Below are 19,039 nucleotides of genomic sequence, written 5' to 3'. Positions count from 1 at the left end.
ACAAGTTTGATATGGAATGCTTAATGTTTTTGAATAAAAGAGGCTGTTCTGTGTCCATGACAGTTGTTACAACAAGCCTTAGAGTGCATGTGAAGAAGCTCATGGTCAAAAGACAGCTTTGTGTAAACGCCTGATGTTAAACACTGGAAATCATACAAACCCTTGAAAACCAAAGTCTTTATATAGGTGTCTTAGAGACACTGCAAAAATTGTTGTATACATGACTTCTAGTTGATATTTCATGCTCAGCATAATATTGTTACCTGACAAGAAATGAAAGATTACCATAAAGTGTATCAGAGCTGTAGTTTTTTTTTCCTAGAGCACACTGAATAATGCACATCTGTCAGGCTTCAGCTTATGATGTGAACATTCAGACAAGCTCTAGAATTATTATTCCTGTCTCTTTTATTCTGACTGAGCTTGTGTCATGAAGCATTGAGTGTATCTTATACCCAGTGTACACCAAAAAGTTAATGTAATTTTGGAGGATATGTCTTCTCTTGAGACCGAGTCCAACAACAGGTTGTTAATTGTTGGAGATCAGTGTATTTTCTCAGGGTGTGTGTACACATTCTGTTGTGTACATCTCTAAATAAAATGACTAAATTACATATGTGGCAGGTTCTACATTTTGATCATCATAATTGGATGGACTGATAATAAACCAGTCAAATATTTTTGATTTTTTTGAACAGCAGCATTTGTCCATGGAAGACTTGACCTTGGAATATTTGGATAATGTAATTGTTTTGCTGATACAGTTGCATTTTGTTAGTTAGAAGTACTTAAATTATTCCTTGTTTTCAAAAAGTAGGAGTAGAAATACATTATAATGCTCTAAGCAATTAACAGGCTATCAAAATAATGAGAGATTGATAATGAAGATGTTGAAGTATTTGCATTTTAACAGATTTTATATTAATTTTTTATATTTGATAGATTGCTTTATGGTCAACTTGCCCCATTTGGGGAAGGATAGTTTATTTAATGTGCTAAGTTTCCATGACAATTAGCTAATTTAATCTTTGTGATGTAATTAGCAGGTAGTAGCCAAAAAATATAGCAGGTATTACATTTCATTAAAGTAATATAGCTGTGTAAATAAGACAAGGGACTTAGATACACAGTTGGGACTGAAATTTTTTAATCTCTTCCTTTTCTTCTGCTAAATTATTTTGAAAGACTAAAAGGCAAGATAATTGTCACTGTTACTGCAAAAGATCTTGATCTTTCATTATCTCAGTCCTTAAAAAGGGGACTAGATAATGCATTTTAATTTGTTCTTTATTGCTGTAATAGCACAATTACACACTTAAGTCTAATTAGCATGTATGCAAAATTGTTTTGGTCTTGGTCTTCTAGTTTTTCACTAACAAGCAAAGCGTTACTTATATTTCCTTCAGTTTTTACTCCTGCCTCCAGTGAAGTCACCAATGGGGCTTTTTCTTTTGCTAGTACCAGAATAGGCCTCAACAGGTTTTCTCGATTATCCCACGTTTTAGTCGTCTGGTAGCTATGGAGACCCATTTTGAGGGAAAAGACAAAAAGTATTCTGACACAAAACATTTTAATTTTTGCCTTACCTCCATTCAAGTAGTATTTTTTTCTTGTCTAGGGGACATAGTAATTATTTCACTTCTGCCATTATCATCTAGTTTTCAGCTGGCTTGGGTTTTGCCTTTTTGAGGGTTAGTTAAGAGGTCTTTCTACCGTAGGTTTATGTGTAGTGCCAAGCCAGTAATGGCAAGAAATATATGAAGATATGGATTCTGTGCTGCCCTAGAAATCTTTCAAAATAAAGGAGAGACAAATTATTTTGACAAAATTCAGTTAAGAATAGTTATGAAGACTGTCATTTGAAAGAAAATGTATGGATTAAAGTGTTTATGTTCTCTTTTATTATTTAGCCACTTTCCACAGTCTACCCTCAGAAAAGGATTTCGTTCTATATCCCTTCTCACTTCTGTTACTGAAACTGATGAAAATGAAAGTGACATTAATGGGGATATGAATCAAAATCGAAGGCACTCGAATCCCAAAGATTATTCTCAGGTAACAAAATTTCTATTTTTTAACTTGACCTAATTTTACATTACAAAGGATAGTGAAAGACAAAATAGAAGCTATTTAATTCTGAAATATGTGTTTTCAAAGACATTTCAGAAGGCTTTTTCCCTTGCTTTTGAAATAACTTCCCTACCCTTTCCACTTTATAGTTATTTTGATGTGTATTGGGTGGGAAATCTTTCTTAACATCTTTTCCTTTAACTTTTTTTTTTATGATTTTCCCTCAGATTATTAAAGTTCTATTGCTAACACCGTCTTGGTGTTGCTCTTTAAAATCCTTTTGATAGGAGTATCTTAAGAAGATAGTCTGCAGTGTTTTAAATAAATCTTAGTGTATATTATGATTAGTTTATTTTGGCTACAGTGCAAGATGTACCTAGGCGCATGTAACTAGGAAAAATGTCAACTTTATTAACACATGCCTTAAAATGGCATCATCATTTAGGACTGAATGGAAAGACCTCTGGCTAGGTCTGGAAAAAAGATAAGGCTTCACTACTCAGTTGGCCTGCTCTTAAATTTCAGAAGGAATCCTCAGCTATGCTTTAGGCCCCCAGGCTTCCTGTGCAACTCTGTGAGGGAATGACGTTTCTCCAAACAGGTTCACTAGATTCAGCACTGCCTACAAGTTTGCTCAAATTACCCAAGCCAATGCTAGTTACTAGGTAGAAGTCTCCACTGTAATTTTCCAAGCCAGATAAGATTAATCTTACTTAAATTTAATAAAATGTCGCTAGGATGACTTTGGGAAATTGTAATAACTGATTTTTTTTTCTTCTTTTCTGTTTTAAATTGAAATGTGTATATGCTACCAAAGTCTGCTTTTAGATAAATCTTTAATAAAATGCTCCTTCTAATATTTAAATTTTACATGCTTAAGAGAGAAAAAATGATATTTTCAAAGAGTTTCTGAACAATACCTTTCATGAAAAAATATTTCATACAGAAAAATAATTGACAACATAGAGAAATAAAGACTTAAATAGTCATTTCAAAACACACAAACAGAGCTCCACTGAAGTTATTTCATTTGCTCAACACCTACAAAGAAACTCAATGTGGCAGTCCAGCATCTCTTCAATTTCATTCTTACTGCAGCAGACACTACTCAAAAGACCATTTGATAGCATTTCTCTTTTGGCTTTAAATTTTTAAATGAATGGGAAGTAATTTTCTATGTAATTTTTGGAGTTTCTATTTATATTTCCTCTGCAGGGTACACTCATACCATTTTTATATTTCAGATCTATATGTATACTCTGTGTTTAGATGTGTGGATATCATTAGTGGATTTAATGATTTTAAAATAAGGCAATTCTGCAGTGAAGAAGAATACTTTACAATAGAATATATCTATGACCTGTGATTCTATGATACATTTAGCTATTCAGTATTTTGTGTACATTTTATAAACAATACCCTACTTGGTACTTTAATAGTACTTTAAAAAGTATTTTTAATAATGGCATCTCATACAAAAGTCATTACAAAAAGCAGCAGGATGAAAAGGAGCTGTAAGTATGTCTTGATTTGGGAGAAATTTGGGAGGAAATTTGTAAATGTGATCTTCCTAGAAAGCAAATTCAAGCTACCCCTCCTCCCCGCTGGTTCGGGAAAGATTTTCTTGGAGAAAAGTGTAAAAACCTGTTTATTTAACAAGCGAAGTATTCATAAATACGAAAAAAATGAATAACATTAAACAGTAAAACCTCTTGGTGTTTTGAAGAGATGGCAAATTCAGACAGTCCTTGTTGTGGGATGTAGCTCAGCTCGCACAGTCTCTTACCACTCTGGAAAATGCCACATCCCAGGGCCTGGTGGGCCACAGGCGTGAGCATCCAATATTTTTTCTAAACTTTGAGTCCAAAACAAGTTTGAACAGTTCCAAAAATAACCCCAAAACTACAGTCAAAAAAACTTCTCTGCTTCAGTGAGCTAAAAAACTAACTGGAAGCAAAAGAAAGCTCTTTCTCACTGTCTGTGCTGCAAACAACATGCACTGAAAGAACAAGTGCAATTTCTGCAAACAAACATGATTCTTCTCCCCCCTTCACTCTCAGAACCAATCTTAAAATGTAAAACTTGATATCCAACATAAACAGAACAGATAATTAGAAATGCCAGCATCATAAAATCACCCCCCAAAAAGTAGCATCTTATAGCATATAATAATTACTGTTTTCAATACTTCAGTCTCTAGGTGTACAAATACAGATTTGGCTAATTGCCAAATAATAAAAGTTTATCTGCTGGAAGCATCAAAGGAGTGTGTAAAATCACTAAGATTTTCTGCTGTAGTCCAAGAGTGATTTAGAAGGCTGATTTATCACAGTAGGACATGCAGTCAAGAAGAGAAAGGGGAGAGTATGAAAATACATGAGAGAGGCTGACAAAACTGGAATGGTTGGAAGAAGACATGAATGTGATGTAGGCTGAGGGCAATCTGATTCAGAGATGAAATGTAAGAAGTTATGAGCAGCTAATTTCCTTGCATGTGAACTTTACTTTTGCCTCAATTTAAACCTCAGCTGAAAAAAGCTATGCCTGTTAATAGCTGAAGTATGCAAGTAGAACTTCATTTTTGCAGATTGGAAAAGAAAATGGTTTTTAACTTGAAGAACAATCTTCTTTTTTTTACATACTAAATCTTTTCATCAACAAAATTATGTGGATACCTCTGGCAAATTCATAAAGGAAGAGCTTGTTTTCTGTTGTTTTAAAAATGAAATAATAACATATGCTTTTTAAAAACAAGGCAATTAGTGATTAAATAAGGAAACACTGAAAGAGAAACTTTGAATTCCCAAATTCAATGTATTATTGCTAATTTTTAGAATTTTGTATTGTAATGCACTGAATGTGAATAACTTTGTCTCCATTTTAAACTGCGTGATTCCTAGTCAAGAGACATCTGCTTTAAAACCTTTGATACAGATTTACCAAATCTTTGGGATACAGCAGTTTTATGCTTTAAGCTGACTGAAATTCAGTCAGCTGTTGTGCCAGATGCTCGACAAGTTTAAATTGGCATATTTCAATTCACTCTAATGTAAACTGCATGAAGTAACATTACTGAATATCTGATTCACTGTTCCTAAGATCTGTTGTCACAGAAACAGAGACTAGTGATACATGAAAGACAAAATTCTAGGAGCTTGATGTACCTTCTTTGAGAAACATGAAGTTGAAAGACATGCCATTATCCCTCATGTCCTCAAAGTATTCATGACAAAAAATAGAAATCCTTCATTATTGAATTTTTCAAACCCTTTTTTTTTTTCTTTTTTTTTTTTTTTTTTTTTTTTTTTCTCTGACCTTCCTATTCATTGATTTTACTGTCCTGGAAACATTTGGATTTGCATTAGGAAAAAATATTTTAAAGTATCTTATTTTGGTAGTTAAACTGATGTTGAATTACTGTTCTTAAGAAAATGCATTTTGGTTTTTTTTGTTTAAAAACTCCATAACATAGGGCCAAATTCTTAAACAGAGAGGCTCTCTTTTATTCTTGTTCAATAGGAAGTTAAATAATTTATAATTTAAATACATGTGAAAGTATTTTGTGGCCAAGAAAAAACTAAAACCATCATCATAAATAAATTGCACAGTCTTGTAGATTTATGCAAGTAATTTTGTAATTTTGTAAAACACTTCTGAGATGAACATTATCCAGGAGTAGTGTTTCCTTTTAGGTCTGCTATTCAAAAGCCTACTTGAATATTCTTCATCGGCATGAATTCTTCTAGAGAAGTTATCTCCAATCCTATTGAGAATAAAGCTCTATGTGTTCTGTTTGAGGAAATACAAAGCAAGAAAATCAGAATCTCTTTACCATCAGTATGTACAATGGCTACTAGGTATTTTAATATACTGACCTGATTGCTATGTTCATGCATCTTAAGCAGAACACTCATGTTTCTCCTTGTGACTTCTTCAGTGTCATGGTAATGCTAATTTCTAGAGCAAAATGTTAAGAGTCTCCACTCTCTCCCAGTGACACAAATACAAACAACTTGTTCTTGTTTCCTTCATGTTTCTTACTTCAGTCTGTCCATTATATATGCAAAATCAGTCTTATCTTCTCGTGTGCAATTGATTCCAGTTTATTTAATTTGCACGCTCTGTTGAGTGCTCTTTTGGTGTTCCCCATAAACATTATTATGATATGTTGTGTCATAATAAGCTTTTTCTTATTCTCCAATTCTTCTTGTGTTGTGTTTCATAAGTGCTGTGAATTGATATTGAATCACCAGCAGATCTAGGTAGGAAATATAAAAATATCTATTTTCTTTACAAATTTTATCATTTTTAAAATCACTTCACCCTGCATAAAATGGAAATTCCCTGCTAATTATTTTCAGAGAAAAATTACACAGTACATATAAGGCACATGAATGAGGAGAGGGACTTGAGAAGAGGCATTTAGACGTTTGTGGTATAGAGACACTTGGATGGGCCCACAATTATCTACTTGCACATACATATTGGGCAGCTTCAGTTCTAGAGACTGAAGAAAAGAGATGCCAAATTGGTAATACAGTACTTTTAAGCTATTTCTATATCTCAGTTTGTGCACAGCTTTGCAGATGTTTGTTCTTTTGCAACATTGCCTTTTTTCAAAACCCACCTCTGTTACCTCACATCACAATTAACTGATATTCCATTTAGTGTACACAGTGACTGAGGAATAAAAAAAAAGACTGTGCAAATGACTGTAGATGCAAAACCCCCTTTGATGATATAACTCTCAGGTCAACATCAAACTTTGAAATTTAAGACATGTTTAGACCTTAAGAAATATTTTGGTCATCTTCATTGTTTTGAAGGAATTGAAATGGATTTTTTGTCTTGAAAATAGAGCACCTGAAACTTTATTCCTTCACCTGCAGTTATATTCAGAGAGCGTATTTTTTGAAGAAGACTTCTGTTTTTCACAGAAAACCTGGTGTATTAAGTTTTTCTATGCGTCATTTCTACAACAGAAAAGGCTACGTTTTTTATAAGAATATCAGATAAATTTAAAAATGTATTATTTGGTAGATTTTAATAAAATAAAAATATGGTTAATGTTTGGAGACTGTAAAATATGAATGAATCCTTGAACGTAACACGATAGCTATAAATTTACGAATTACCATTGTTTTTACAAATATGCATTAATCATTATGAAACATAAAAGATGATAAATCATATTTTTAAGTTATCTAATGAATTTTCATTTAGATTTGCCATTCACTGAAGGAAGAACAATATGTATTTCCCCCAGAATCTGTGTGCATCATTCCATGTTCACAGCTGGATCTATGTCTTTTCTAATTTATTTCTTTATAAGAAGCTGTGGCAGCAGAGCTGACTTTTCAGGCAATGTGTGTTCATTAAGAAGGGAAAATGCCTTTATTTTCTATTTCTGTGCCAATGTCTTAGGCATGGTACAGGAGGGAGAAGAAAAGAATGAGAACTTTCTTGTCACTCCAGTTGTCTCCAAGTCAGTGAAGATTAAGTAGACGAATACATCTTGTGCTATTGAAAAAGCCGGCAGCTTTTGACTGTGTTATGTTTGTGCTCCAAAAACTGAGTAAATGAGCCAATGGGAGTCTCCACACAGCTGCGGTTAGGTGCTTTCACAGCTTGGACTGCATGAAGTTACTAAGCATCCAGATTTTCCAGGCCACATTCTCCTTCTATACTGGAAATTCTGTTGATGCAGTTTTTGAGGATTTTCTGTATTCCCCCAGGCTTTCCTGCTGCCAACTGTTAGTACTGAAATATTAGCTCTATATGAAGTTACCTCATGTCCATACTAGAAGCATGGATCATGTGCACTGTCCATGAGCAGTATTTCAGGCAGAAAGTGCTAGACTTGTACAGATATTGCAGTCTTCAAGGCTTATACAGTAGATCTCATACTTTTTATATTTTGGACATGCCCAGGATTTCTGAGAAGAAACTCAATAAATTGTATAGCTGGCATATATCTGTTTGGTGAATCCTGTGATTCCTACAAGAAATTGGACAACATTGGAATTTTGAAAGTTGTAGGCTCACATGGAGAAATATGAAAGCTCAGTGCTTGTGTACTTCCGAAGTCACAGTTTAAAGGGAAGAAATAGTCCATTTGATTTTTCAGACTCATATGTCGAGATATGACTCTCAATGTGACATGACAAGTGATCGCAGCTTGACTTGTTCTGAACAGTTTTGTGTACAGAATTCTGGAAACAGGAGGTGAAGTACATGATTATTTGCAAGATCCTTTTCAGCTCATAGAAAAACAAGAAATTAATCTTAAAAATAACTATAAAATGCAATATATTTCAATCACTAAATTCTTAACCCAGGTGTTAAAAATTTCAGCGCTGTCTTAATTTTTCCCTTAATTGCTTTTAATATTAGTGATGTCCCCAGCTTTGACTCATAAGCATTAAAAAAACCAAAACATAACAGACTTGGAATACAATTTCAGATTTTTGCTGTGCAAAAAGGGGACTTCTAAATTCCCATAACAACCAATATTACGGTTAAATTATGTGTATTAAATTATTTGCTACTTCCAGTTTTTGGATAGAGATTCTTAAATCTGTAATTATTTGCTCAACTCTTTCCTTTGCTAATTCAGAGAATATCAAACACATAAAATTTTGCCAGAAGTGAAGTTCCTGAGCCTGTTCCCATGTCCTAAGCTCATAGAGATTGTGTAAAATGCTGCAGGAAGACTTTTATTGGAGCTAGAAATTAAAGTAGGGAGCCATAAGGTTTTCCTCTAAGCAAGCATTCACAGGTCCCTTCACACAGTGTATGCAGGGTAGTCTGTAATAGGAGGGTTGAGGCAGACCTGGATTTCCAGCACAATGACCTTGTGCAAGATTTAGGTACTGTTGTGGCCTGCCATCCAGCCTAACTCAGACTCTAAATTATGTCAGTCTGCACCTCAAAATATATTTCTTGATTATACTGAAAAAGCATAAAAGCTGCAAGTCAGCACAGCTCCTCTTTGAAATGCAGAACAGAAAATCACCATGTCTGTCCAGCTGTTGGCCAGGTCAGTGCTACCAGCTTCAGCATCAGCATCTTTGACACATGTAAAGATATATGAGCGAATATATGAGGAGTTTGGGTGGGGAGAAGGGTGGCAGATCTAGCTGAAGGGAGACCTGGGATGAAAGAAAGCTTGCAAATTTGTTTGTAATAGCCTTTTTAGGCTTTAATATTTGTCTTTGCAGAGGCAAAGCTAGTCCAGCTAAGTCATTAATAATACCTCATTTAGAAAGTAAACTGGAACATGTGCAATCTCTTTCTCCTGCCCAACCTCAGGAAAGAAAAAAAAAAAAAAAAAAAGAGGGTGTGACTCTTTCAATGTATGTCATATTGCAGACAAGAGGGCGGTCAGAAAGAAGGATGACTAGGCACATTTTTTAAATCAAAGATTTTAATCTCCTAAAGACAAGGACCCTGTCTTTGTAAATTTAATGAGTGGACTTTCTGAAAGACTGGCTAACTTCATTTGAATTTCAAGTGTAAGCAGCTATATTGCATTCATATTAGTTCGACAATTCTAGTTTGGAGCTGGGGTTGACCAGGATAAAGTTGTTTGCCAAAAAATTAAAAAGAGGTTACTTTTTATTTGTACAGCGATAGGAAAAAACCCCATGCTATTGTAATCAAGGATGCTGTTGCTAATGATTGTTGTGTACTGTTGCTTGCACAGAGCAAGACGTGCTTGTTGGAAAAGGAATCCTCTATATATTTTTCAAGAATGGAAACAAGAAAATAATTGAATTGGTTGTAGAATAGGAGTATTAGTTCTTAGAATAAAGCTTACTCTCTTGTCAAAACCCAGTAATATCGAAGAACATTGTTTTAATAGTGAAGTAGTAGATATATAAAACAGCTTTTATCTCGCATTGCAGATAACATGTACTGCTCTAGAAAAACATCAATCTGTCTGTTTGTAGGTATTTGCAATATGTATGTAGGTATTATGGTGAAATTTGCTACGTTTGTTTTTAATTTAAAAACTCAGCCCAGACTCACGATGGTAATTTACCAGCTTGTTTCTCTGTCTCTGGAAGGGCTGCTCCAACATCAGGTATTTTCTCTATCAAAATAATGTAAGATTATAATCACCATCATTACTTTTTCTTTGTAGGAGCATCCGTGGATGGCAGGGAGAAGGAATTCTGCTGACCTGAGATATTCTAGAATATGTGGTTTTATTGCAAGGGTCATGGGTAAAAAGGGCTTTGCCTTCAGCCACCAGCCTCGGCTGATGGGAAGTCCCAGAGAGAGAGGGAGAAAGAACAAGGGGGTAAAAGTTAAGAGAGAGAGGAGCGAGGGATAGAGAGTGAGGTCCTCTTTACAATGCATTATATCTCCTTTTGTGATGAATATTCTAATTTACAGTGACCAACCAATACAAGACACAAAATCCTATAGAATCTACATATAGCCTATAAGAACTACTACATTACCATACTATGTTATATTTCAAACTCTAAAAACTACTCTTTAGACTTTTCTGTTTTGCTACATTGACCTTTGGTTTCTTAGCCAGCAGAAAGGTATCATTCCATCAAAAGGGATTCTTCTTCAGCTGGCTAGGCTGTTGTTTTCAGGTTATATAGTAACTAAGACTCGGGATCCTACAACTCAAAGTAAGCTTCCATTTCTATTTCAATTATAGGTTTCATATTTTCAGAATCTTTTGCTAAACAATCATATTTATAAGGCTTCCCTGATTCAGCTTCCCCAACATTTCTTGGTTTTTTTTTTTCACTGTGTAGGAGACCACTCCCTTGTTGCAACAAAATGCAGAGGTATCCAGTAAAGGTAAGTGTGTGTAAAGTTTATAATCAGAGTTTTCCCATTCCCATGTTCTTTGGCATCGGTGTTAATCCTGATGCACAAATATCAGCAGTCTTACTATTTTATGGGTGTTGGTTTTACTTGAAAAGATTTCAAAGAACTGATAACAGCATGTATAATTATGTAAAGTCTTCTGTTTGGTACTCAAAAAGTTTCAAACACTTCTCATAAGTTACTCTCCAGGAAAATACAGTGGATTCTGTACACAGAGCTCTTTTTTAAGGACTGTGAAATATAGTGTTAGGGGGGTTTTTTTGGTTTTTTTTGTGGGTTTTTTTTTTTTTGTTGTTGTTGTTGTTGTTGTTTTTGTTTTGGTTTTTTTTTCTGAAAAATGGAAAAAAAAAAAACAACCAAAAACCAGCTTTCGTTTTAAGGAATGTTGCTTTGAAATGTGTTTTATATCACTATTTGAAGAGTGTTCAAATTTTTTTCTAAACAAGTATCTCATTTTTTTAAATTACTTTGAAAGTTTTGAGGATCTGATTAGAAAAATAAGAGGCTCTTAAACATTAGTGCAATGTGATTGTTTTACTGGAAGCCTAACACCCATGTTAACTTAAATCGAAGAGGAAGTCTAGATTTTACAGCTTCCAGGTACTTTTTCCATTGCTGAAGGAAAGAAAAAAGGCCTTTGGTGCCTTTCCTCATAGTGCATTTCTTTCAGTTCTTGAAAAATAGTTGCAAACTAAGTTAGAGCCACACATTATCTCTGTGTGTATTGGTGATAATGAAATATTACAAAGCAGATTTAAATATAAATTATGTATGTTTCTAATACCTTTCTCATTTGTTAAACCTGATGTTTGAATATTACTTCATCTTTTTCCTCAGCAAGCATTCTGAATTAATAGCAGTTCAGTAATTCTATTCTCAGTTATTGGACTATTCTCAAAACTTCTTTTTGGGCCAGGTCAAACATTTTCAGTAACTATTTATATAAATCTCAGAGGATAAATGCAGAGAACGTTACATTACAACACTAAAAGCTATTGAGTGACGGCAAAATCTATGTACACATGTCCATGTTTATATTTTGGCGTGAATCTGACCTTAATTCTGATTTTCCTACAAGAGAATTCATGTAATCTAGTTCAAATCTGTTTCTGTTTAGAAGTAGTTAGACTGACTTATGTGAGTAGCATCATAGGTGTGCTAAGTACCAGAGGCCAGGCTGGGTCTTTGAGTCCTCCAAATTTCTCGGTACTTTTTACTGTGGATTGTAAAATACTGCCTCTTTAGACTTTCACTGAATCAGAGCTTTGGACAAGGAGATGTGGGGGTTTTATATATATATATGTATATATATATATATGTGTATATATATATATATATATATATATATGAATTTAGGTTTGCAGAAATCATTTGTATGTGTACCTAACAAGCTGATATTGAAGATTCTAGGACACAGTTCAATATGTGGGAGTTTATTGAGGCAGACTACTTAAGCAGTTGTAGATGCAAACCCTAAATTTCCATATAGAGTTGCTTCAGTCACCATTTGAGCTCTTTAGATTAGTGGGATAACTTTTAGTTTTAAACTGTATGCATAATAGCTGACATATGGATAATTTTCTTGTAATTTTAGGATAATTTTTAAGAATGACACTATTTTAACTTGCATATTGTCACTGTATTGGCTCTGTTTGTCTTTTTATCTTTGCAGAAGAACATGACAATATCAGTTTAGATGCAAAACAAATGTCAGAAAAAGCTGATACTGATATAAAGAGTCAGACAGAGGCTAAATCAAAGGACGAAACAGCATCAGAAAAGATTTCAGTTTCCAGGGAAACCTGGATTACCTTTGAGGACTTCTGTGTTTGTTTCCAGTAAGGAATGAAGGGTTTGGGGTTTATTCCATACAGTGTAGTGTATAACAATGGTAAAATTCAAAACATGACAGTATAAAAATTTTATCTTCTTAACAGATCCTCTTTGTACTGCTATCCTGCCTTTCAGGGTGGCTTCAAGGCTGCTCTTCAGACCAGACATACTGTCCCTGTTGACAGTGGGTCTGTAGCTGCAGCCCTGCTCTGTGCCTTGGGTGTGTCCTCCAGAACACAGTGGAGAACACAACACCAGCTCCACAAAGCAGCTGTCAGACTGCAGCTGGACTGGAAGATTGTAGGTCACAGAGTGTTGCAGCTGTTAGGTGCTTTTACAATGCAGGAGGCACTGGGCAGATACAGTCTGCATCAAAACAACACAATTCTAAAGAAAAAAAAATGTTGAAATCTGTTGCCATCCAGAATAGCTTTGCTTGATCAACTAGATGTTTTGTCTCACTCCCTTTCCAATATAATTCCAAGGCATTTATGCCTCTGAAAACACTAAAAAAGCTAGTGTACTTGTAGCATCATATCTTCAGCTTCTGTCTTTCAGATTTAAGGAGCCTGGTACAATACATATCCTTTAGAGAATCTAAGATTGCCGAGGGAAGTAATTTTATCAGAGAAAATTCACCTAGTTCTTTTCTTGCTTGAACGTGTAACTGAGATTTTTTTGCGAAGTTTCTGTTTTCATAAATAATTGTTTAAACTCTATTCACTCTCTAAAGGAGACTGTATAACTTTTATACCAGCCAGCAGTACAGGAACTTTAGGAATACAAAGTCATAGATCACTTTAGGCCTTGTTAAGATTTCTGTGCTACTTTTAGGTAGTCCCAGGTCCAGGAAGATAGGTCATTCAGAAAAAAAAAAAGCATCACAAGCAATTTAATTTCTTTAAAAGTCTTGCTCACATACAGAGAATGTGAAAAATGAAATTTCTACCTTATTAGCCAAATGTTAAAGTACTGCTGACCTTTTGTAGATCACTATTAATATTAATTAAGGCTAAAAGCATTTATCAGTTTCTTATCTCTAAATGAGTGAAAATTTATTTTCACAGTCAATTGATAAAGTAGCTGTTGACAGAGCATCTTGACTGACCTTTGAAGAATTTATTCCTCAGAAGAAATTAGACATCTTAGAATTTCATTTTATCTGTCCAGTTGAAAGCTTTTCCTTCTCTGTCATGCCAACCTCTCAGACACAGTGAAAATAAGAAGAATGTTCATTGCTCATATGAATTTTGAGAAGTGAGGAATATTTTAGTCATTGTAGGAATTGATATGTCAGCAGTTGATCAGGATCCCTGTGGAGTTTTTGAGTAATAACAACATTGGTTCAGATCTGCTTCCATCCTCAATTAAAGTTGAAGCCATTTATGTCTCCCTTGGTGAAACCAAAATCAGAAAAAAATTGTTGCCAGAAACTATTTAGCTTTCTGAAGGTCTGCAAACAGCACAGAACTGAAAAAAACATTAATGAAGTGTATAAAACAGTCCTTCTTTCAGTAATACCTTGTATAAAACTTCATTACAGTAATTTTCATGTATTTTCATTACAGATATTTTCATCAGTATGGAAGGTTTTGAGTAATATTTACATGTTACCATTTATAGATTGAAAATAAGCCAGTTAGTGGCCTGACTTCCAATGGAAAAGTGTAGAAACACAGCAAATATATGAATTAATTTTAGCTGCTTTCTCTGGAGGTTAATTTTATTCACCTTTTTATAGCTAAAAATGTTGAACCATTTTTGAGAAATAGCTGTGAGTCTGACGTGTGAAAGTGAAATTATTATCTTGTGCTATGAAATAGACATTTATGTAAACGATGTACTTTCTACTGATTATATTCTTACAGACATATATATCTTATATTTCAATTTAATATTTTTCTTAGGAGGCTGTATGTTTTCCACAAGCCACATACATATGCTCATAATTATCATAGGACATGTTTTAAGGTAAATGACTGTATTGTGCTTTTTTTTTTTCAAAGTCTTACATAGTTAGATAATACATGTGTCCTAAAGGATATGGGTAGAGCATATAGAACTGCTGTTGCTGAAAAATAACAATGGATTAAGATTACTGTAGTCAGTACAAATGTATGTTTGCAAGCAAATATTCAGCATTATATATATGTGCTTAAGAAAAGGAAAAATGCTATGGAGTGCAAAACTGCACAATAACAAAAAAAGGCTTATGTAAAGAAAGATTATAGTGAATCAGATCTCCAACCACTCTTTATTTTAATTTAAAACAACCTTTTTTAACAATTTGGTGTCTAAATTTAATTTAATGATGATTCAGCTACAGAATCTGCTCTTCAATTCTCCTTCATCTTCCCCTGTCACCTAAAACCCAAATTCTGAGTCTGTTTAGCATAGCACTCCATTTTCTCTTTAAATGCAAAGTCCTTTTGCTATTTACAGCATCCACTAGCAGGGAGTTAGAAATACTCTTTAGTTACATTTGAATAATGGATTTTCTCTAAACCTGCCATTATTTCATATCATCAGAAGGTTATTTGACATGCTTGAGCAACCTGTCCCAGCTCTTATTTTATAGTGTATCTGAAGTGTAATTGTAGAGGACCAAAATGTAAACTCCAGGCAGGAAGTTCATGGAAAATCCTGTACTGAGAAGGTTAACTACATGGATTATGTTCCATAATTGTAGTACACCTACAATTTCCCATCTCTCTGTAATCACATCACAGGAAATTTTCCTAATGACTGTGCGATACACTTTTGTAAGCCATAATCAGCATTAAGACTATATAATAGTCTTGCTTGTAGTGTGCTCATGTGCCAAAAAAAACCCTTTGCTGTAAAACCATTCTAATTTCTAGCATTGAAAGAGATGATATATTTATAGTATTAGGTAAATTCTGTATCTTGCTTATAAAAGAACTTTTTCATATTATGATAGGAGGATAAAAACAAATGAATTTATATAACTCTGGAATATCCAGGAAGATCTGTACTGTAACCATTCTGAAGAAAGAAGCTCATTCACCGTTAGATTTTGAAGAATTATAGGAACAATAGAATCATTATGTAGTTTTTAATATTGGCATAAGAGTAACGTATCAAAGTTGAGAGTGAAAGATGTTGCCTTCATAGACTTTTGTAGGAGAAAAAACCCTTTATAAGGGAGGATCACTCATATCTACAAATTCAAAGAGTACTTATTTTCTTTCAAGCTTTCTGTATTTAATTTAAGTCAGAAAGTTACAGCAAAAAACAAAAGTTTTGGTCTTCAGTTAATTGTTTTTTTGCCAAGTAAATGTACTTTTTTTTACCTTTTTGTAGTTTTTAGTACATATGTACCTAAAAAGCATTTAGGTACATATGATCAGTATGATATAAAAGAAGAAATATTCTCATGCAAAAAGACTTAACTGAACACTATTATACATGCAGCATGAGGGTCTGGGCTTAAATGACATGTCTGAAGTTTGGAAGAAGTAGTGACTATTTATTGCTTATTTCCCATACCATAGCTAAAGTCACCATATCCAAAATCTTAGTCCTACTTTGTAGGAAGTATGAATGACCTACTTTGTATGAATTGTCATTTGGACAGCAATCAGTGCAAATGAATGAACAAACGTCTATTTTTCTATACAGTCTTCTGAGGAGGAAGTCTTCCACTATTTGCTTGTGGACAGTCTGATGCCCATTGAAATCGTGGTTAGCTTTTCTGCATTAGTACACTGGCATGAAGGTAAGGCCAACAGGCAAAAGTACATGTCAGTGTTGTGTTTTCCCATTCTTGAATATGTTTGTGCCATTGTGTTTGTCTGTTGTGTACTTGGGCACAGTTTGAGAGTTTAACAATAGTTTGAAATAGTCAAATTGGTTTTAAGAAATACACTAATATTCAAGCAATATTTTGTCATTATTTCATATTTACGGTGGATGTTTTCATGAAAGAATCCCTCCCTTTTCTGTTTATTATGATTTGCTGGAAGCTTTTCATCTGTATATTTCTGGAATGGATTTCCTTGCATTTCTTGGGTTTTCTTTTCTACAGATTCCATTCTTGCAAGCTACTTTATGCCTTAGCTGATATTAATGCAGCAAAACCAGCAATATAACCAAAGTTAATTTTGGAAGTGATTTTTAAATTGTTACACAATAAGCTCTCAAGTATGTTTAATTTGGCTTTTTCAAGACCTAACAACTTGAATGATTTAAATATTAATCCCTTGTATCTCATGAAAAACAGAATGAAACTCAGAAGAGTTAAGGCATTTTATGGTAGTTGACTTAGGTTAATCAGATTTTTAAACATTTGACATGGACGTAATTCAATGCATCTGGAGTGGAGTAAAGCCAACCAAAAGAAAGTTTAAGAAAACGCAAACTGACCATTCTGCTAAAACAATTAAACTATAGACTATAAGTGTAAATAAATATATTTTTTACAGCTATTTGCTTCCTTTGCATGTGGCCAGAAAGGATTTGTTTGCGTAGCCTTAAGTGACTTGGAATATGTCGGATGTATGCTTCTTAGTAACACATTTTATAACCATTATTTTCTATCAAATAGTACAAACAAGCCCTATTTTGTACCACCAATGCATTTTATGTAACTGGTTTTTATTTTGTGTTAGCAAAACCTATATTAAGTCTCTAATGACTGTGAAGTAGCTACAGATTCTGCATAGGTGTGTCTGAATGTTATTGTTACTCACCCTCCCCATATTACATCAGTTGTGTTTTGTTTTCTTAACCTAGGTACTAAAAAAGAAGGTTCAGTGGGTGTGCTGAGGGTTGAATATTTCTCTTGGAAATCTGTGACTCCTGGAGAACTTGTGTTAAAGATGAGTACATCTGCAACCAAAGCTACTGTGCTAAATCTTCCTGTTGGGTACGTATGAGGCTTCATTTCTGTCCTGATTCTTTAGTTAAGGCTTGAAATGATCATTTACACAGTAACCGAGTAAGAGTTTATTTCCTAAAACATAAGTTTTTGGAGTATCAGTCTGGTTGATAGCCAGGATTTGGTAAGACTGGCAAATTACTGTTAGTTTACCAACACTTTTATAAAGATTCTGAGTTCTTTACTCTTACTTAGGAGCATTTAACAAGAAAAATAAGACTGACTTGCTAAAAAATAGATTTAAATTCCTACAAATTCCTATTTGAAAGTGTTTCTAACTAGAATGATTTGAAATGTTCCCTGGAGTAGCAAAAAAAAATGTAAGAATTAGCATTTTTTGTGGAACTGTAAAAGCATGATGATTCCATAGGTGGTTTCAATGCTTTTCTTGAAAACTGATTTAGAAATGTGATAGTTCAAATACTTCTTATTATGATTTTTTTCTCTTTGCATGTACTCTAAATATTCAGTGTGGGACATTAGCTGATAGTTTAAATAAAGAAATAGATAAAAAACAAGAGCCCTTCATAAGTTATGTTCTGAAAACCTTTCCAGGGAAACCAGGAAAATGGCATCTTCATGTCTTGTCATAAGCATCATATTCCTGACTAATTCACTGAGGCCTTCTACTTTCCCAAAGAGAGAAAATCATCAGTTTAATCTCAAAGAGATGAAACAAAATGTATTTTAAGATTTTAAATAAATAGGCATAGAAAGAAAATACCACACTAGCATACTGAAATTAAATCAAAGGTCTTTAATAGTGCTCTTTGTTTGTTTTGATTCAGACTAAAACTGGAATAATTATTATCATGTTTATGGACTACATTTGCATGTAGTTCTGCATTCACATGTATTTTCTTACTGTAGTTTCTAAAAGTTGTATCTCTATACTGTAGGGGTGCCAAAAATATGTATCTTTTTGCACCTGTGAATTTCAAAGCTAACAGAGATACCATCATCTAAAATTTATAAGTTTCCCACCTTTGATTCTCTTTATTCCAATCAGAGACAGGAGGCTTTCAGTCAGATTTCATTTACAAAAGGTTTGGGAGACAAATGATTTGTCTCCCCCATTTCATTCCAAAAGAGAAGTCACTTGGTAAGCATGGAAGGCATTCTCTTCCCACTGTAAGTGGCTGAGGGGCATTGAAATGTCAGTTGGAAAAAGATGCAATTAAAAACTATCAGTGTGTCTGGAGGGCATTAACTCTCCTTTCTTACTCTCACTGCTGGATCTCTGGTCAGCACTTTGAAGCTGTGGCCTGGATAAGTTTCTTCATCTAAACAAAATTTTGACAATTATATTACCAAATATGTGAAAGGAAAAGTTTAAGAACTGCTGCAATTAAAAAAAAAAAAAAAAAAAAAAAAAAGGGA

General features: G+C 33.9%; 1 protein-coding gene across 1 annotated transcript in view; it reads left to right on the top strand.

The window, feature by feature from the left end:
* ADGB (androglobin) overlaps positions 1 to 19,039 on the top strand; it is an 87,622-nt gene that overhangs the window by 27,222 nt on the left and 41,361 nt on the right. Inside the window, exons 13-18 of the mRNA XM_066178893.1 lie at positions 1,911 to 2,055; positions 10,851 to 10,896; positions 12,599 to 12,764; positions 14,667 to 14,730; positions 16,402 to 16,498; positions 17,515 to 17,647. Coding sequence (XP_066034990.1) covers positions 1,911 to 2,055; positions 10,851 to 10,896; positions 12,599 to 12,764; positions 14,667 to 14,730; positions 16,402 to 16,498; positions 17,515 to 17,647 — 651 coding nt within the window. The remainder of the gene's footprint in view (positions 1 to 1,910; positions 2,056 to 10,850; positions 10,897 to 12,598; positions 12,765 to 14,666; positions 14,731 to 16,401; positions 16,499 to 17,514; positions 17,648 to 19,039) is intronic.

The sequence above is a fragment of the Chamaea fasciata genome, unplaced genomic scaffold (genome assembly GCF_029207755.1).
Source record: "Chamaea fasciata isolate MVZ Bird 193981 ecotype frontalis unplaced genomic scaffold, bChaFas1.0.hap1 SCAF_3, whole genome shotgun sequence".
Classification (NCBI taxonomy): Eukaryota; Metazoa; Chordata; class Aves; order Passeriformes; family Sylviidae; genus Chamaea; species Chamaea fasciata.
Note: the sequence above shows the minus strand (reverse complement) of the source record. Positions and strands in the feature narration are given on the sequence as shown.